This window comes from Ranitomeya imitator, chromosome 1 (genome assembly GCF_032444005.1).
Source record: "Ranitomeya imitator isolate aRanImi1 chromosome 1, aRanImi1.pri, whole genome shotgun sequence".
Classification (NCBI taxonomy): Eukaryota; Metazoa; Chordata; class Amphibia; order Anura; family Dendrobatidae; genus Ranitomeya; species Ranitomeya imitator.
The window spans coordinates 305,186,720-305,207,327 of record NC_091282.1 but is presented as its reverse complement, the minus strand read 5'-3'; the positions used below and the strand labels follow the sequence as shown (position 1 = coordinate 305,207,327).

Here is a 20,608-nt window from a genome sequence, read left to right as displayed (position 1 = left end):
TATCTACACTGTCACCCAAGCAGGACAGAAATTTTGATTTTTTTTTTTCGTAAAAGAAAAGATCTTTTATAAATATGTATTGATTAACAAAAAAAAAAGTTTTCATGGCAAACTAATTTTTTGTTTTCTTGTAGGGAAGACCCATGGCATGTGGCAAAACTGGTAAAATCCTACTTACAACAGCACAATATTCCTCAAAGGGAAGTGGTGGACACCACCGGGCTCAACCAGTCACATCTATCCCAGCATCTCAACAAGGGGACACCCATGAAAACCCAAAAGCGGGCAGCCCTGTATACCTGGTATGTCGGTAAACAGCGAGAAATTGCAAGGCGTGAGTATGCCTAAATATCTAATAGACCTCAGTTGTGATTAAAGTATACGGGGCCCTTATACTTGTCTTTTAATGACAGAGTTCACACACGCAGGCCAAACCATGATGTCAGATGACATGTCTTGTGACGAAGTACCAAATAAGAAAATGAGAAGGAACCGATTCAAGTGGGGTCCAGCTTCGCAACACATCTTGTTCCAAGCCTATGAAAGACAGAAGAATCCCAGCAAAGAGGAACGTGAAGCACTTGTTGAGGAATGCAACAGGTAAAGAACAAATATATGAAATCTGTAGGTAAGCGGAGGAGCTTAGATTTGAAAAGAAATTGCAAAAATGTTGCGACTTGGCATTTTTATAAAAAGTTGGAGAAACCTAATGCAACTCAATAATAATTCACTCAACATAAATGGCATAATATCAGAAATGTCCAGGCGGTCTGCACAAATCAGCCCATAGTATAGGCCGCGAATACACATGGACCACATTTGTTGCATTCTCACAACATTCTACCAACGTTTCTGAACCATTAATAGACTTATTTTCTTCAACTCAAGGGCAGAGTGTATACAGAGAGGGGTGTCTCCATCACAAGCGCAAGGACTAGGCTCTAACTTAGTGACGGAAGTGAGAGTGTACAACTGGTTTGCAAACCGAAGGAAGGAAGAAGCATTTCGACACAAGCTTGCAATGGACACATACAACGGGCAGCAGAGCTCTGCCCCTTCGTTGTCAGCCCACGATCTTCCTACATCCAAAGCAGCAGGTAACAATGATGTCTGTTTCCCCCAAAACGTTCTGATGTGTTACTACACCCCATGCTGTCAATGTTTTTTGTTTTTTAACAGGTCTTCGCTATTCCCAAGACCCTAGCAATGAGCGAGGGACCGCAATGGTAACCAGCCAAAGCAGCCTGTCTCCATCGGGAATGGAGAATAGCCACAGTCTCATGAGCAGTGACAAGCTAATTTCAACAGTAGGGGGCTCCCTTCCACCGGTCAGCACACTGACGGCTCTACATAGCCTGGACCATGGACAGCACACACTGAGCCAAGCACAAAACCTCATTATGGCTTCACTCCCCAGTGTCATGACAATTGGCGCAGATACAATTGGACCAGCATTTAGCAATTCTGGCCCTTCAACTTTAGTCATAGGTGAGGAAATATGTACACAAGTAAAACGATACTAGTATAATATTTTATCTGTCGTAGATCAAACTTTACCTTTCATTTATGGAAGAAGCTGGAAGTAAGAGGGATACCTAGACAACAGAGACACTGTATAGTAGTAAGGCTTTATACTAACTTTACATTTCAGGTCTAACGTCACAATCTCAGAGTGTCCCCGTGATAAACAGTGTTGGCAGCAGTCTGACCACCTTGCAGCCTGTTCAGTTCTCTCAGCAAATCCATCCGTCCCACCAGCAGCCAATAGTCCAACAGGTCCAAAGCCATATGACACAGAATCCATTCATGGCCACAATGGCTCAGCTCCAGTCTCCACATGGTAAGAAAGGCTGAAGTGTAACTGCACTTTCACATGATTTTTAGAATAAGCAGTACTGTGTGTACAGGAGACATGACACTTTTGCTAGACATCATATGACTTGTATCCTGCATGTTTAGCACTTTTCCACTGCACTAGAAGTCTCAGCAGCTTTTGCCTCCCTGCTTGTTTTCCTCCAGCCCCTCAGTTGGAGAGTGAATGATACATGCAGGACAGAAAATAAGCATTTTTCTCTAACAAGATATGTTAACTTCACTTGGCTCTGTTGATTTTTGAAAAGATTCTAAAAAAATAAATATACATATATTATATATATATATATATATATATATATATATATACGGTATATATATATATATATATACACACACACACATATATACATAGATAGAGATATATAATATACAGTATATATAGATATATAAATAAATAAATATATATACAGTGCCTAAAAGTAGTATTCAACCCCCTGCAGATTTAGCAGGTTAAATAAGATGCAAATAAGTTAGAGCCTTCAAACTTCAAACAAGAGCAGGATTTATTAACAGATGCATAAATCTTACAAACCAAAAAGTTTTGTTGCTCAGTTAAATTTTTATAAATTTTAAACATAAAAGTGTGGGTCAATTATTATTCAACCCCTAGGTTTAATATTTTGTGGAATAACCTTTGTTTGCAATTACAGCTAATAATCGTCTTTTATAAGACCTGATCAGGCCGGCACAGGTCTCTGGAGTAATCTTGGCCCACTCCTCCATGCAGATCTTCTCCAAGTTATCTAGGTTCTTTGGGTGTCTCATGTGGACTTTAATCTTGAGCTCCTTCCACAAATTTTCAATTGGGTTAAGGTCAGGAGACTGACTAGGCCACTGCAACACCTTGATTTTTTGCCTCTTGAACCAGGCCTTGGTTTTCTTGGCTGTGTGCTTTGGGTCATTGTCTTGTTGGAAGATGAAATGACGACCCATCTTAAGATCCTTGATGGAGGAGCGGAGGTTCTTGGCCAAAATCTCCAGGTAGGCCGTGCTATCCATCTTCCCATGGATGTGGACCAGATGGCCAGGCCCCTTGGCTGAGAAACAGCCCCACAGCATGATGCTGCCACCACCATGCTTGACTGTAGGGATGGTATTCTTGGGGTCGTATGCAGTGCCATCCAGTCTCCAAACGTCACGTGTGTGGTTGGCACCAAAGATCTCGATCTTGGTCTCATCAGACCAGAGAACCTTGAACCAGTCAGTCTCAGAGTCCTCCAAGTGATCATGAGCAAACTGTAGACGAGCCTTGACATGACGCTTTGAAAGTAAAGGTACCTTACGGGCTCGTCTGGAACGGAGATCATTGCGGTGGAGTACGTTACTTATGGTATTGACTGAAACCAATGTCCCCACCGCCATGAGATCTTCCCGGAGCTCCTTCCTTGTTGTCCTTGGGTTAGCCTTGACTCTTCGGACAAGCCTGGCCTCGACACGGGAGGAAACTTTCAAAGGCTGTCCAGGCCGTGGAAGGCTAACAGTAGTTCCATAAGCCTTCCACTTCCGGATGATGCTCCCAACAGTGGAGACAGGTAGGCCCAACTCCTTGGAAAGGGTTTTGTACCCCTTGCCAGCCTTGTGACCCTCCACGATCTTGTCTCTGATGGCCTTGGAATGCTCCTTTGTCTTTCCCATGTTGACCATGTATGAGTGCTGTTCACAAGTTTGGGGAGGGTCTTAAATAGTCAGAAAAGGCTGGAAAAAGAGATAATTAATCCAAACATGTGAAGCTCATTGTTCTTTGTGCCTGAACTACTTCTTAATACTTTAGGGGAACCAAACAGAATTCTGGTGGGTTGAGGGGTTGAATAATAAATGACCCTCTGAAAAGACTTTTCACAATTTAAAAAAAAAATAAACAAAGAAATAACATTCTTTTTTGCTGCAGGGCATTTCACACTTCCAGGCTGATATACAGTCCAAATGTCACAATGCCAAGTTAATTCCAAATGTGTAAACCTGCTAAATCTGCAGGGGGTAGAATACTACTTGTAGGCACTGTATATATGTATATATGTATATATGTATATATATATATATATATATATATATATATATATATATATATATATACACACACACACATACATATATATTTCTCCCCAATAAAATAACAACACCTATATTCACCTCCAGTGCCATTCCAGCGGTATCAGCATTGGCTCTCCTAGGGATTGCATGACATGTCACGCAATCTGTGAGGCCAGTCAGCGCTGGCTTCTCTCTCCTATCTTTAGGACAAATCAAGACATCCAGAGGAAGAGAGAGAGCTGTAGTGCTCTCAAGATGTCAATTACATCCGTAGGAGAGGTGAGTGAAGTCAGAAATGAATGGCTGCAGGCATTGCGTGACATAATGTCACGCAATTCCTGGGAGAGTCATTGCTGACACTGCTGGAATGGCACCAGAAGTGAGCATACATGTTATTGTTTTACTGGTGGGGAAACATAGGGTTTCAGAAAGTGTTGCCGAGTAGGACACCCTTTTTAAGTAACGTTAAAGGCAACCCGCCATGTCCAAAAATGCTACTTATCTGCAGCTATAGGGTAAATCTGCAGGTAAATAGCTTTAAATATGTTAGGCTGTCTTACTGGAGCTAAAGAAAGAGAAAATATAGACTTATATCCTCCCTATTGCAGCTTGCTTCCACTCAGTCACCGCTCACTACTCGGTGACCGCAGCTGTAATCATGCCCCTGGAATTTGATAGTCATATATAAAAGTGCAGGTTCCATTTATTTAAAATTGGATCATTTACAGATTTTCCCAACTTTTCATTTCTACAGCTTTATACAGCCATAAACCGGATGTTGCACAGTATGCATCGGCTAGCTTCTTTCCACAAACAATGGTCATCACTGACACATCTAACCTGGGAACGTTAACCAGTCTGACGCCCAGCAAACAGGTATCTACAGTCCAGTACAATAAAGTGTTGGTTCTATTTTGTCAAACATACAGATAAATAGAAGACACCGCAGATATGGGGTCGTTCCCCGATAAACTTTGATCTCACTTAGGAAGTAATGAGAAAATAATCTCGAGCTTTTATGACTGGTATTTATTATGCGTGATAAATCTACAGAATTCTCCTCTCTTCAGATCCACTCTTTGCATGCTAGTGCACAGGGAGATTCTCACAGTTCCCAGCTTCAGAGTCAGGACACCAATATCCTGCATCTTGCTCCCAGCCACCGACTTTCCCCAAGTCCAACCGGTAAGTGAGTAAGAAATAGTACCTACCATTCCTAAACTCTAAGGGGCCAATAAGGCCGTCACGGTGGAGAGTACAAACTCATTGCTCTACACTTTGACCCACAACAGACAGCCGCTTTGTATGCAGTTACCATTCTGGCAGGCCTGATCCGTCCTTTTAACCCCTTCATGACCCAGCCTATTTTGACCTTAAAGACCTTGCCGTTTTTTGCAATTCTGACCAGTGTCCCTTCATGAGGTAATAACTCAGGAACGCTTCAATGGATCCTAGCGGTTCTGAGATTGTTTTTTCGTGACATATTGGGCTTCATGTTAGTGGTAAATTTAGGTCAATAAATTCTGTGTTTATTTGTGATAAAAACGGAAATTTGGCGAAAATTTTGAAAATTTCGCAATTTTCACATTTTGAATTTTTATTCTCTTAAACCAGAGAGTTATGTGACACAAAATAGTTAATAAATAACATTTCCCACACGTCTACTTTACATCAGCACAATTTTGGAAACAAAATTTTTTTTTGCTAGGAAGTTATAAGGGTTAAAATTTGACCAGCGATTTCTCATTTTTACAACGAAATTTACAAAACCATTTTTTTTAGGGACCACCTCACATTTGAAGTCAGTTTGAGGGGTCTATATGGCTGAAAATACCCAAAAGGGACACCATTCTAAAAACTGCACCCCTCAAGGTGCACAAAACCACATTCAAGAAGTTTATTAACCCTTCAGGTGCTTCACAGCAGCAGAAGCAACATGGAAGGAAAAAATGAACATTTAACTTTTTAGTCACAAAAATGATTTTTCAGCAACAATTTTTTTATTTTCCCAATGGTAAAAGGAGAAACTGAACCACGAAAGTTGTTGTCCAATTTGTCCTGAGTACGCTGATACCTCATATGTGGGGGTAAACCACTGTTTGGGCGCACGGCAGGGCTTGGAAGGGAAGGAGCGCCATTTGACTTTTTGAATGAAAAATTGGCTGCACTCTTTAGCGGACACCATGTCACATTTGGAGAGCCCCCGTGTGCCTAAAAATTGGAGCTCCCCCACAAGTGACCCCATTTTGGAAACTAGACGCCCCAAGGAACTTATCTAGATGCATAGCGAGCCCTTTAAACCCCCAGGTGCTTCACAAATTGATCTGTAAAAATGAAAAAGTACTTTTTTTTCACAAAAAAATTCTTTTAGCCTCAATTTTTTCATTTTCACATGGACAACAGGATAAAATGGATCCTAAAATTTGTTTGGCAATTTCTCCTGAGTACACCGATACTTCACATGTGGGGGTAAACCACTGTTTGGGCACATGGTAAGGCTCGGAAGGGAAGGAGCGCCATTTGACTTTTTGAATGAAAAATTATCTCCATCGTTAGCGGACACCATGTCGCGTTTGGAGAGACCCTGTGTGCTTAAACATTGGAGCTCCCCCACAAGTGACCCCATTTTGGAAACTGGACCCCCCAAGGAACTTATCTAGATGCCTAGTGAGCACTTTAAACCCTCAGGTGCTTCACAAATTGATCCGTAAAAATGAAAAAGTACTTTTTTTTCACAAAAAATTTATTTTCACCTCAATTTTTTCATTTTCACATGGGCAATAGGATAAAATGGATCCTAAAATTTGTTGAGCAATTTCTCCCGAGTACGCCGATACCTCATATGTGGGGGTAAACCACTGTTTGGGCACACGGCAGGGCTCGGAAGGGAAGGCGCGCCTTTTAACTTTTTGAATGGAAAATTAGCTCCAATTGTTAGCGGACACCATGTCGCATTTGGAGAGCCCCTGTGTGCCTATGCAATGGAGCTCCCCCACAAGTGACCCCATTTTGGAAACTAGACCCCCCAAGGAACTTATCTAGATGCATACTGAGCACTTTAAACCCCCAGGTGCTTCACAGAAGTTTATAATGCAGAGCCATGAAAATAAAAAATAATTTTTCTTTTCTCAAAAATGATTTTTTAGCCTGGAATTTCCTATTTTGCCAATGGTAATAGGAGAAATTGGACCACAAATGTTGTTGTCCAGTTTGTCCTGAGTATGCAGATACCCCATATGTGGGGGTAAACCACTGTTTGGGCGCACGGCAGGGCTCAGAAGGGAAGGCACGCCATTTGGCTTTTTAAATGGAAAATTATCTCCAATCATTAGCGGACACCATGTCGCGTTTGGAGAGTCCCTGTGTGCCTAAACATTGGAGATCCCCCACAAATTACCCCATTTTGGAAACTAGACCCCCAAAGGAACTAATCTAGATGTGTAGTGAGCACTTTGAACCCTCAAGTGCTTCACAGAAGTTTATAACGCAGAGCCATGAAAAAAAAAAAAAAAAAATTATTTTCTCAAAAATGAATTTTAGCCCGCAATTTTTTATTTTCCCAAGGGTAACAGGAGAAATTTGACCCCAAAAGTTGTTGTCCAGTTTCTCCTGAGTACGCTGATACCCTATATGTGGGGGTAAACCACTGTTTAGGCACATGCTGGGGCTCGGAAGTGAAGTAGTGACGTTTTGAAATGCAGACTTTGATGGAATGCTCTGTGGGTGTCACGTTGCGTTTGCAGAGCCCCTGATGTGGCTAAACAGTAGAAACCCCCCACAAGTGTCCCCATTTTGGAAACTAGACCCCGAAAGGAACTTATCTAGATGTGAGGTGAGCACTTTGAACCCCCAAGCGCTTCACAGAAGTTCATAACACAGAGCAGTGAAAATAAATACGTTTTCTTTCCTCAAAAATAATTTTTTAGCCCAGAATTTTTTATTTTCCCAAGGGTTACAGGAGAAATTGGACCACAAAAGTTGTTGTCCAGTTTCTCCTGAGTACGCTGATACCCCATGTGTGGGGGTAAACCACTGTTTGGGCACACGTGGGGGCTCAGAAGGGAAGTAGTGACTTTTGAAATGCAGACTTTGATGGAATGGTCTGCGGGCGTCACATTGCGTTTGCAGAGCCCCTGGTGTGCCTAAACAGTAGAAACCCCCCACAAGTGACCCCATTTTGGAAACTAGACCCCCAAAGGAACTTATCTAGATGTGTGGTGAGCACTTTCAACCCCCAAGTGCTTTACAGAAGTTTATAACGCAGAGCCGTGAAAATAATAAATACGTTTTCTTTCCTCAAAAATAATTTTTTAGCCCAGAATTTTTTATTTTCCCAAGGGTTACAGGAGAAATTGGACCACAAAAGTTGTTGTCCAGTTTCTCCTGAGTACGCTGATGCCCCATGTGTGGGGGTAAACCACTGTTTGGGCACACGTGGGGGCTCAGAAGGGAAGTAGTGACTTTTGAAATGCAGACTTTGATGGAATGGTCTGCGGGCGTCACGTTGCGTTTGCAGAGCCCCTGGTGTGCCTAAACAGTAGAAACCCCCCACAAGTGACCCCATTTTGGAAACTAGACCCCCCAAGGAACTTATCTAGATATGTGGTGAGCACTTTGAACCCCCAAGTGCTTCACAGACGTTTACAACGCAGAGCCGTGAAAATAAAAAATCATTTTTCTTTCCTCAAAAATGATGTTTTAGCAAGCAATTTTTTATTTTCTCAAGGGTAACAGGAGAAATTGGACCCCAGTAATTGTTGCGCAGTTTGTCCTGAGTATGCTGGTACCCCATATGTGGGGGTAAACCACTGTTTGGGCACACGTCGGGGTTCGGAAGTGAGAGAGCACCATTTGAATTTTTGAATACAAGATTGGCTGGAATCAATGGTGGCGCCATGTTGCGTTTGGAGACCCCCTGAAGTGCCTAAACAGTGGAAACCCCTCAATTCTACCTCCAACACACCCCTAACCCTTATCCCAACTGTAGCCGTAACCCTAATCACAACCCTAACCCCAACACACCCCTAACCACAACCCTAACCCCAACACACCCCTAACCCTAACCACAACCCTAATTCCAACCCAACCCTAAGGCTATGTGCCAACGTTGCGGATTCGTATGAGATTTTTCAGCACCATTTTTGAAAAATCCGCGGGTAAAAGGCACTGCGTTTTACCTGTGGATTTACCGTGGATTTCCAGTGTTTTTTGTGCAGATTTCACCGGTGGATTCCTATTGAGGAACAGGTGTAAAACGCTGCGGAATCCGCACAAAGAATTGGCATGCTGCGGAAAATACAACGCAGCGCACCCGCGCGGTATTTTCTGCACCATGGGCACAGCGGATTTGGTTTTCCATATGTTTACATGGTACTGTAAACCTGATGGAACACTGCTGCGGATCCTCAGCCAAATCCGCACCGTGTGCACATAGCCTAATTCTAAAGGTATGTGCACACGCTGCAGAAAATGCTGCGGATCTGCAGCAGTTTCCCATGAGTTTACAGTTCAATGTGAACCTATGGGAACCAAAAATCGCTGTACACATGCTGCGGAAAAACTGCACGGAAACGCAGCGGTTTACATTCCGCAGCATGTCACTTCTTTCTGCGGATTCCGCAGCGGTTTTACAACTGCTCCAATAGAAAATCGCAGTTGTAAAACCGCAGTGAAATGCGCAGAAAAACCGCGGTAAATCCACGATAAATCGGCAGCGGTTTAGCACTGTGGATTTTTCAAATCCGCTGCGGAAAAATCCGCATAGGACCAGAATACGTGTGCACATACCGAAACCCTAGCCCTAACCCTAACCCTAACCCTACCCCTAGCCCTAACCCTAGCCCTAACCCTAACCCTAACCCTAACCCTAGTTCTTACCCCAACCTTAGTGAAAAAAAAAAAAATTCTTTATTTTTTTATTGTCCCTATCTATGGGGGTGACAAGGGGGGGGGTCATTTACTATTTTTTTTATTTTGATCACTGAGATATAATCTATCTCAGTGATCAAAATTCACTCTGGAACGAATCTGCCGGCCGGCAGATTCGGCGGGCGCACTGCACATGCGCCCGCCATTTTGGAAGATGGCGGCGCCCAGGAAAGAAGACGGACGGACCTCGGGCGGCTAGGTAAGTATAAGGGGGGGGGCGTCGGAGCACGGGGGGGTGGATCGGAGCATGGGGGGGGTGGATCGGAACACGGGAGGGAGGATTGGAGCACGGGGGAGGATTGGAGCACGGGGTGAGGGATCGCTGTGCGGGGGGGTGGATCGGAGCACGGGGGGGGGGGGTCGCTGTGTGCGGGGGGGGATTGGAGTGCGGGGGGGTTTGATTGGAGCGCGGGGGGTGTGATTGGTGCACGGGGGAAGCGGACAGGAGGACGGGGGAGCGGAGCACAGGACTGAGGGGAGCGGACCACAGATCGGGGGGCTGGGGGGGCGAGCGGAGGGGTGGGGTGGGTGCACATAAGTGTTTCCAGCCATGGCCGATGATATTGCAGCATCGGCCATGGCTGGATTGTAATATTTCACCAGTTTTTTAGGTGAAATATTACAAATCGCTCTGATTGGCAGTTTCACTTTCAACAGCCAATCAGAGCGATCGTAGCCACGAGGGGGTGAAGCCACCCCCCCTGGGCTAAACTACCACTCCCCCTGTCCCTGCAGATCGGGTGAAATGGGAGTTAACCCTTTCACCCGGCCTGCAGGGACGCGATCTTTCCATGACGCATATGCTGCGTCATGGGTCGGAATGGCACCGACTTTCATGACGCAGCGTATGCGTCAAAGGTCGGGAAGGGGTTAATAGACGTATGGCCATTTATCTGAATAGCAACCACATTGTTCCTTTTTCTGCAGCAAAAATGAGCCGATTACCCCAGAGGCTGAATTTTGAAATAGCTTTTCTCTTAAGAGTTAATCAAACTTTATCTTCAAATGGTTCCAACTTACCGTATTTAAGAGCACGCAATGCATTTTTGGTTCATTTAAGAGAGGCAAGAGGTGTTTGGCCCCTGTGGTCGATATGAAAACGGTCAGATCTCTATAGAATTTTAAGTTTTATATTTTTGACAACGACAGATAACAATATGTTTACATCCACAAAAAAAAAAGAAAAAAGTTTTGCTCACATCCGACGAGCACATTCTGCAGCTCTTGTATCCCTACTGCAGCACTGAGCGATATTTCCAGGGTACGGTTATGTAAAAAAAAAAAAACTTCTGTGCAGTCATTTTACCTGTGATAACATTAGCAAGATTATGCCATACACGTTTCATACCACATAAATCTCAAATACTTTTTTTTTCCTTTAATAAAAATAGTTTACCATATTTGTAAAGACATTGTCAAAAAAATATTTTGGAATAATAACCATACTCCTATTTTTTTCCTTTCTTGTGTACAGTGTCTTCAGCAAGCTTGGTACACTACCAGAATTCCAGTACCCCGGACAGCCATAACCACAGCCATCTTCTCTCCCCTTCTCACACTATAGACAATTATATGTCCACACAGATGGCTTCTTCCTCGCAGTAGAAGACCTGCGACCATTGCTCTACCTGCCAGTACATTCCTTGGACTCATAGTAAAGGATGTGCACGATATAAACAGTCATTGCCAGACACAGGTTGCGAGACATAAAGACTATCACCCTCTGCCTCGGATGTCTGGCTCGTGCAGAATGGCTACCGTGTACCTATTCTAGCGTACATGCGGACTGGGAACGTGGCTGAAACCACCGAGGATTAACCTGTCAATACAAAACTAGATGTGTCTTTATCAAACACAAAGGATTTCCCGAGATGAGCCATTGATATCCGTGTCAGTCACATACATTACAATGTTCCACGACTTCTTTTTCTTATTTTTAGTACGGATTGACATTCTGCTCAGATGCAGCATCTTTATTCAATCCTATTTCCTTCTTTTTCTTCTTAGATCCATCCACTACAGCGTCCACGGTATTATTATGGTCTGATCCACTTTTATTCTTTTTAGACTGCATTTCAATCTGCTCTTTGGAATGAGTCTCGTCACTTGTTCTTCTTTCTCTCTTTTTCTTCTTTTTAAACACATTTATCTTACCTTTGGACTCCATGCTTTGGTCATCAGCCTCATCAGTCAGTCCTCTTTTCGTCTTTTTCTTCTTCTTCTTCTTTTGGTTATTGTTGGCTGTATCGACGATCTCCACTGGGATTGTCTGCAATGCACTGCTTCTCAGAATATCAAAACCCGACACAGCAGCTTCCCGACATCTTCTCTGTTTCTCCTCTTCACTGTCCTCACTGCCAGGCAGAGATGAAAAGGAAAAGAATTTTGTGAAAAATTGCAATTATTTAGTAGACAACGAGTGGATGAAAAAAAATAACAACCCTGAAGAACAGTTATGTGAAATACTACATTTAAAGAGGATCTGGTACAAGATCTCACTATACAAACTGCTTCCATTAATTAACAGATCTCTTAGACCTGTTGAGGCTGGTGAACTTACTTTAAAAACAAATTTCAAAATGGTTGGATAATCGTGATATTACAATGAGCATTTTTTCAGTCAAGCTGTGGCTGAACAATCCTTTCGAAACGGTATACAGGTCGAAGATTCATTACATGAAACGTGGTGAATCTTTACTGCAGCGTGAGACGCCCTCAGGCACTAAAGGAACTAAAATACTCGAGAGATTGCTACTTTTCTTCCTCCACCATTGGACAGTGCAGGGAATAGCTTTCCCTGTCCTACAGTAAGACTCTCCTAGAAGCAATGTGGAGTATACAAAATCTAGCTAAAACAGCAAGAATCATTTCATCGCTGCCATGTAATCCCCCTCTAAAAAGACCTCAATCCAGACCTCCGGAATAGATAAATCAGTGTGGAAGATGATACGATGTATATACATTAATATTTATATAGCGTTACACAATGTAAGCTGCACTTTATATAATCTAACAAACCGAACAATAAATAAAATAAGACTTGTCACAAACTATTTGTAATAACTGGTATGTGACACTGACGATGTCCTAGGAAAGGCACGCAAGTTGGATGATCGTCGTCTGCACGAAAACGGTAAGATTTGTCTCGAGTGATGGAGCTCAGTATTTATCTGTCTATACAGATCTATGAGGTTTGGTGTTTTTTTTTTTTGTGGGAGAAGTTGTAGTTTTGAATGGCACTATTCGTTTTACAGAAAAAAAAACAAAAATTCAAATGCAGTGATATTTCAAATGATACAAAATAACCGTATTCATACTTTGATTAAAAAAAAAAAATAACTTGTGGACATGACTTGCCAGCTCAGTTTGATTACAGAGATACCAAGTATGTACAAATTTTTTATTTAAGTGGTGAGCTTTGTGGCGTTTTTTTAAAATACCGTTTTGGGGCAGATACGACATTTTAACTGCTTGTTGTTGCATTTTTTCATTTTCTGCAAATACAAAAAAAAAAAAACCTATTCTGGCGGTTTGAATTTTTTTCTTATGCCGTTTAATTTTATATTTTGATAGATCTGACTTAGTGAAACAGCAACACAACTTTTATTTTTAATTGGGGAAAAAAAAGTTAGGGATTTGAACTTCAGGGTCATTTTTTAGATTTCTGTAAAAAAAAAAAAAAAAGGTATGTATATATTATAGAGAATTGGTATTTCAATACCAGTGGCACTTGCTCAACTAGTTTCCTGTAAGCAGATATTCACAACGCACCACTTACCCGTGTCATACTAGAAATAATAAAAAAATAATAATATATCTGCGCTGGATATAATTCCCTTTTTGTTTATATAAAGCAGTGTTCAGGAGAGAAGTCTCTATTATTACGGTTATCGGCTAATTCTAATTAGTGTCTATAGTTTTACCTGATTAGGCACGATGAAAATCTTGAGTTATTTTTTCGTCTCTCTATACCCACTACGATCCAAATTTGGATACTATATAATAGGGATTTTTGTGTACTCACCGTAAAATCCTTTTCTCCGAGCCATTCATTGGGGGACACAGACCATGGGTGTATGCTGCTGCCACCAGGAGGCTGACACTAAGTAATACAAAGAAAGTTAGCTCCTCCCCTGCAGTATACACCCTCCTGCTGGCCCCCAGCTAACCAGTTCGGTGCAAAAGCAGTAGGAGATCAATTAGAACATATAAGCGTATAGCATGTCACAATATATAGGAGAGTATAACATATCAAATGATAAAAACAAGTAGAAACTAATAACAGGGAGGGAGCTGTGTCCCCCAATGAATGGCTCGGAGAAAAGGATTTTACGGTGAGTACACAAAAATCCCTATTTCTCCTTCGCCTCATTGGGGGACACAGACCATGGGACGTCCCAAAGCAGTCCCTGGGTGGGGACAACATCAGATCAGGCCGTGGAACCGCTACTGACAAGTGCGCCACCGTGGCCTGCAAAGTCCACCTGCCCAGACTCACCTCTGTGGAAGTGTGTGAATTATAGTGCTGCAAGAATGCCTGCGGACTGGCGGAATTCGTAAGCTTGCGGTCGTGCTTCCGACGTCTGGTGTCTAGAGCCCTCAGACAGGGAGATAGGCTAACATCTAGCACGGAAGTACTCCTGGATGGTGAAAAGAATCCACCAGGCTAACATGGCCGATGAAACGGTTAAACACTTCCTGAGACCGTCAGGAAGCCTACTTACCATCGAGAAGCCCAAGTAAAGTGTCCAACCTTCGGAAGGACGCCGTCCTCGATACGTACCCGCTCGGAGCACTTACTTCTTCCAGATTATGGAGAACCCCTTCCGTCTTGTGGACTGAAGCCGAAGGAGATGAGAGGACGATGCTCCTGCAACAGTGGGAATACAAAACCACCTTGGCAACGAGCGAAGGGGATGGCTTGAGGGCAACCTTGCTTTGATGGTAATAAGAAAAAAAGGCTGAAAGAAAACAGAGCGGGGAGCTCTGAAGACTCATCCGGAAGACAAGAACGCAGAGAAAAAAAGGGGAGAGACCTTCCCTGATAGTAAAGTCTTTCTGGATCGAAAAAGGAGTCTACTGTAAGATCCCCAGGACCATTAAGGTCCCACAGATCTAACGGTACGCGGTAGGGAAGAACTACAGGTGAAGGCTCCCTGCGAGAAAGACCATATTTCCAGTTTTGTCGAACTAAGACGGAAAAATACTATCACCGCAAGTGAGAAAACCTAACATGGTCAGTGCGGGTCTCCCGGGATCACTGGGGCCCTTTCTGCTTCCAAAAGGACCTTAGATGTAGTGGAAGAGGGGATATGGAAATTGGTACCATGGAAGAACCGAGCATGCACTGCGATGGTCTCTGATCTCGAGGCCAACCCATGAACTGGAGTACATTGGCGTTCAGCTTGGACGCCATCCGACCTACAACTGGAGTACTCCAGTGAAGGCAGATCTGAAGGAAGACTTCCGAGTGAAGTTCCCACTCACTTGAGGAGAAACCCTGACGGCTGAATATGTCAGCCGCCCAGTGTTCTACTCCAGGGATATGTACTGTTGAGATCACCGAATGATAGATCTCAGCCCATCAGAGGGCGAGGTACCTCGGCCATGGCGCTTGACTGTGGGTACCTGCTAGATTGACGTATGGTACAGCCGTGGCATTGTCCAATTGAAGACGGATGGTTGATCCATCTAAAGGCAGTGGACCTGCTGTAGGATTAGCCGTACCGTTCGGATGTCCAGAGAAATGATCGGGAGAAGAAGACTGGCATCGGGATTCCCTAATAACTATTGGACCAGGAGAAGGCTCTGGATGAGGATGGAGCTTAGAGACTAACTTTGAAAGCCTGATTCACTTGCTGCAAATGAGAGGAGCGAAAGATACTTCTTCCATTGTCGACTTTTTCCTCAGAACCCGACTAGCGAATTGAATGAACCGAGAGAATGAGAGATCAAGTGCACAAGCTCCCTGTTGAAGGGCCACGACCTTGACTCGAGAGAGAATCAACATCCTTCTTGTGCAGGATCATCCTGAAAGAGGATCTGCTGGGCTGGGAATGAGGAAAAACTTGTCTAAGTTTAGCTGCTAGCCCAAGTGAGAGGGTATTGCAAGTGATATAAACGACTCAGCGTGGTCCTTGAAGAGCGGCTAGAAAGTCGACCAAGTAGGGCAGGACAACTATGCTTCTAGGATGCAAGAAGCACATGACCACCGCTATGTCCCTTGCTGTTCGCGAATGGAAAGGCGAAGAGATTATTGTAGAGGGGAAAAAATAGGCATGTGAGGGTAAGAATCCCGAATGTCGATGGCTGAGCGGAGGAACTCCATCTGAAAATGGAGGAGCCTGTGAAAGGTTGTTAGAAGTTTGAGGTCCAGGAATGATCTTACTTTTCGTTGCCTCCTTTTTGAAACCAAGATTCCTTAGATCTAGACTGTCCTGGACAACGCTTCCACTGCTGGATGGGTCTGTAGAAAAGACACGATCCCTTGTTAGTCTCCCGCTCAGAAGATTTGATTTGAATCGAAGTAGTTAAGGTCTCTGACCAGGAGACTATTGGTCAAGCAACCCATGTGGTGGAGAGCGCTGAACCCAAAACCACAAGACGGAACGCACCAGATTTGCTATCCGACCGTCTGTGGTATTTTAATTGATGATACATCGGGCGGAGATACTGGTAGGTATACCACAAGAAATTCTACCCGATTAGTCTGCCAAGTGGCAAAAAGCGGGGCTGCAACCAGCAGGTCTCTTGCCATCGTCGTGCAGAGTAGAAAATTAGGAACCCTCGATTCATCATCCTCTTAACAGGGACGTGGAGAGGGATCGTCCGCTTTCTTGCATCATCCGCTGAATAGTGGTGATACAAAGGGGGGTGCTCGGACGCCAAAAATAAGTGCCTCTGTACATCCCCAGAGTTGAGGGCCCCGGGTGGACAGGGCAGGCTGTCTGGCGTTAGGCCTGGATGCAGAAGAGGATACATGGAGGCGACACTGCATGTGTTCGTGTGTTGAAGATGTGGGGGGGGGGGGAAACGGTGCCTTTTAAAGGACCCGTCGCCCATAAAAAACAGACCAGGTATGGCAACCTACTTAGAGGCTTCTGTCCAGTGAATCACTCGTCAATTTGTTGATGGTATAAATAGGAGAGTCCCTCTTTTGCTGAAGCTCTGGCAATCCAAGGCAATATGCGATCCATATTCAGCGTTGTACTCAACAAATCATAGGGGAGAGATCAGGAAGTGAAAACTTCCGTTTTCTAGACGCCTGTACGATTTCATAGAACACTTGCGGCCCCTGCTAGCCGACGGCTCCCATGTAGGAGAGGGACCATGTATATCGGTCCTGCGAGCACTCCGAGCCACAGAGGGTTCACAGAGGGATTCCATATCTTGTCAGAGAAACCATGGGTTGTGGTTAGGGGATGAGCGGCGGAAGGCTCCAGAGCTCAGTTAGGGTGACCAGCCTCGGATTGATGATGTTCTCTTGAGACCAGTAAATACTGGTCATGCGCCTTTAAGACTAGGGAATACTGGTCGTGTGCCTTTAAGACCAGGGAATACTGGTCATGTGCCTTTAAGAACCAGGGCCTACTGGTCATGTGCCTTTAAGAACCAGGACATACTTGTCATGTACCTTTAAATCGAGGACATACTGGTCATGTGCCTTTAAAACCAGGGCATACTGGTTATGTGCCTTTAAGACCAGGCCATACTGGTCATATGCTTTTACGACCAGGGCATACTGGTCATGTGCCCTTAAGACCAGGGGATATTGGTCACGTGCCTTTAAGACCAGGGCATACTGGTCATGATCCTATAAAACCAGGGCATACTGGTCATGTGCTTTTACGACCAGGGCATACTGGTCATGTGCCCTTAAGACCAGGGAATATTGGTCACATGCCTTTAAGACCAGGGCATACTGGTCATGTGCCTTTAAGTCCAGGGCATACTGGCCATGTGCCTTTAAGACCAGGGCATACTGGTCATGTTCCTTTAAGACCAGGGCATACTGGTCATGTGCCCGTAAAACCAGGGCATACTGGTCATGTGCCTTTAAGACCAGGGCATACTGGTCATGTGCCCGTAAAACCAGGGCATACTGGTCATGTTCCTTTAAGACCAGGGCATACTGGTCATGTGCCCGTAAAACCAGGGCATACTGGTCATGTGCCTTTAAGACCAGGACATACTGGTCATGTGCCTTTAAGACCAGGTAATACTGGACATGTGCCCTTAAGACTAAGGAATACTGGTCATGCGCCTTTAAGACCAGGGAATACAGGTCACGTACCTTTAAGACCAGGAATACTGGTCACGTGCCTTTAAGACCAGGAATACTGGTCATGTGCCTTTAAGACCGGGGCATTTTTCAAAGATTATGCCAGAGGTGAAGCCCCTGAGGGGAACCAGGTACTCTGGGAAGAGCCGGGATCGGCGGCGGCGGAGGGCTCCTGAGCTCATTTGAACTAAGTACTCTGTGGAAGGTGACCGGCTCCTGGCTGGTCATGACTTAAAGAGCAGAGAATGCTGGTAATGTGCCCCTTTATAAAAACTAGGGAACCTTTAAGACCAGGGATGCTGGTCATGTGTTAAAGCCATGGAAAGCTGGACATGTACCTATAAGGGGCATGTGTCTTTAAGGCCAGGGAATGCGGTCATGTACCCTTAAGACCTGTGCCTTTAAGACCAGAGGCTGCTGGAGAGATTGCAGGTGTTAAGTATTAAAAAAGAGGGAACGCTAGTCCCTTTATGCTGCCGGGGTGCGTGCGGGGAAGGGGTGCGGAGGGAGGATTCTCCTTACCGAGATTCTGAGTCCCCCGTCTGGAATAGCGCTGAGTTCAGCGCTGAGTACCGCCGATGCGATGCAGCAGCCACTTCCGGATGAGCTCGTGTCCGGAAATGGCAGGAGGAAGAAGATGGCCGCCGAGAATAGAGCTCTCATCCTGAATGAGAGGCGCCTGAATAGGGGGGCGGAGCCTGAAGAGTTCCGGGTTGCGGCCTACACAAACCCGAAGCCGTGGGCTAAATTTTTTAAGCCAGCTGGCGCCGAACGAGGGAATAAACCGCCAGATGCGCAGAGCCCTCCAACCGCTCGAGTCCCAGCACTTACCCCAGTATGCAGCTTTGTTCAGCAGGTCAGAGGTAGAGAAAAGATCCTGTGCTGTTGCTGCTGTTTGGACGGTGCAGGGATAAGAAAAGTCCTCAATCCATCGTTCCTTTAGCAGGGAGGTGGAGAGGAACCGTCTGCCTCCTTCCATCATCCGCTTTTTCAGTGGTGATGCAGTGGGGGCTGCTCGGACGCCACGCTGGAAGGTGCCTCTGTACAGCCGAGGGTAAAACCTGGTGGGCAGGGCTGAATGTCCGGCAATAGGCCTGGCTGCAGAAGAGGATACTGAAGGTGAAACTCCAGTGCTCGTCTGATAAGGGAGGAGGGAGATCGGTGCCCTAGAAGGGGCCCGTCGCCCCTAAAATCAGCTCAAGCAGTGGCTTCCCACGTCGCAGGAGAGGATACGGAGAGATGAAACTCCCGTGCTCGCCTGTTGTTGGTTCGGGAGAGATCGGAACATGAAAGAATCCGTCGCTCCCTTCGTCCGTTGTATAAGGTTAAAGTAAAAAGAGTTCTTTGGGTCTGAATAGCAGACCCGTCCGTGTGCTTCCTAGGGACACTAAGCAAGAACTGGTTAGCTGGGGGCCAGCAGGAGGGTGTATACTGCAGGGGAGGAGATCACTTTCTTTGTATTACTTAGTGTCAGCCTCCTGGTGGCAGCAGCAAACACCCACGGTCTGTGTCCCCCAATGAGGCGAAGGAGAAATAAACGTATATAGTGTTATATAGGCACATCAGCCCTCTCAGCAGAGTATGTATAAAAATATATAAAATTGTATAAAAATATATAAAAGCCCATAAATGATCCAATATATAAATATATTGTCAGTTAAAGTCTTTGAGGTATTTACTGGAGAGGACGTTACCTCCTGTCGTCCGATTTGTTCCTCCACTCCTTTGTGCCTGTAGTTATGATCCTCACATCTGCATGTCCAAATGAGTCTGTTTGGAGCTTGAACGGGTGGTGAGCGTTGCCCCGGCAGGTGGCAGTGCACAACCACAGCCGTCACTTACAGTCAGTAGCGTGGGGTGAATGCGCGCTGTAGATATTAGCCGCTCGGTCTCCTGACAGTGCAGGACCTAGCGTGACGCCCCAGTCACGTGTTCCGCACACGTGACTGGCTATGGAAAGCGCAGTGGACCAAAAAGCCAAAGGCTTAATTAGACACTAATTAGAATTAGCCGATAACCGTAATAATAGAGACTTCTCTCCTGAACACTGCTTTATATAAACAAAAAGGGAATTATATCCAGCGCAGATATATTATTTTTTTATTAGGTATATATTATACACATATGCAAACATTTTTTTTTTTTTTTTACTTTATTTGGTAGTCTCCTTACAAGATTTGAACTTGCGATTATTGAATGGTTTATACTGCAATTACTACAGCATTGAAGTATATGGCAAAAATCACAGTCTTCTGTAAGGCCCAGCCAAAGGACCACTGTTCTGAAAGACACAGGAGTCTTCAGCGGACCCCCTGCTCTCATGGATATCATGGAATGCCGCACCCTATGCTCCGTGCGCTTTAAGATGCTACAGTCAGAGACTGACAGCAGCATTTATGTAGTTAACAGCAATGCTGTTAGGTGCAGATCCTGACTGTGTAACACAGCCATTATCTGCCAGCATCATTGTGTATGAGCTAACACAACACCTAC

The 20,608-nt window shown here is 44.7% G+C and overlaps 2 protein-coding genes across 3 annotated transcripts in view; one reads left to right on the top strand and one right to left on the bottom strand.

The window, feature by feature from the left end:
* The window catches only part of HNF1A (HNF1 homeobox A), a 30,744-nt gene extending 19,297 nt beyond the window's left edge, over positions 1–11,447 (top strand). The window contains exons 2-9 of one of the 2 annotated variants that reach the window (XM_069757906.1): positions 135–334; positions 414–600; positions 889–1,097; positions 1,180–1,488; positions 1,652–1,840; positions 4,661–4,782; positions 4,977–5,091; positions 11,309–11,447. In XM_069757906.1, the coding sequence (XP_069614007.1) occupies positions 135–334; positions 414–600; positions 889–1,097; positions 1,180–1,488; positions 1,652–1,840; positions 4,661–4,782; positions 4,977–5,091; positions 11,309–11,439 (1,462 nt within the window). In that variant the 3' untranslated portion in view covers positions 11,440–11,447. The remainder of the gene's footprint in view (positions 1–134; positions 335–413; positions 601–888; positions 1,098–1,179; positions 1,489–1,651; positions 1,841–4,660; positions 4,783–4,976; positions 5,092–11,308) is intronic. The other variant, XM_069757913.1, reaches the window with a different exon arrangement.
* C1H12orf43 (chromosome 1 C12orf43 homolog) overlaps positions 10,947–20,608 on the bottom strand; it is a 20,991-nt gene continuing 11,329 nt past the window's right edge. Inside the window, exon 6 of the mRNA XM_069757924.1 lies at positions 10,947–12,188. Coding sequence (XP_069614025.1) covers positions 11,771–12,188 — 418 coding nt within the window. The 3' untranslated portion in view covers positions 10,947–11,770. The remainder of the gene's footprint in view (positions 12,189–20,608) is intronic.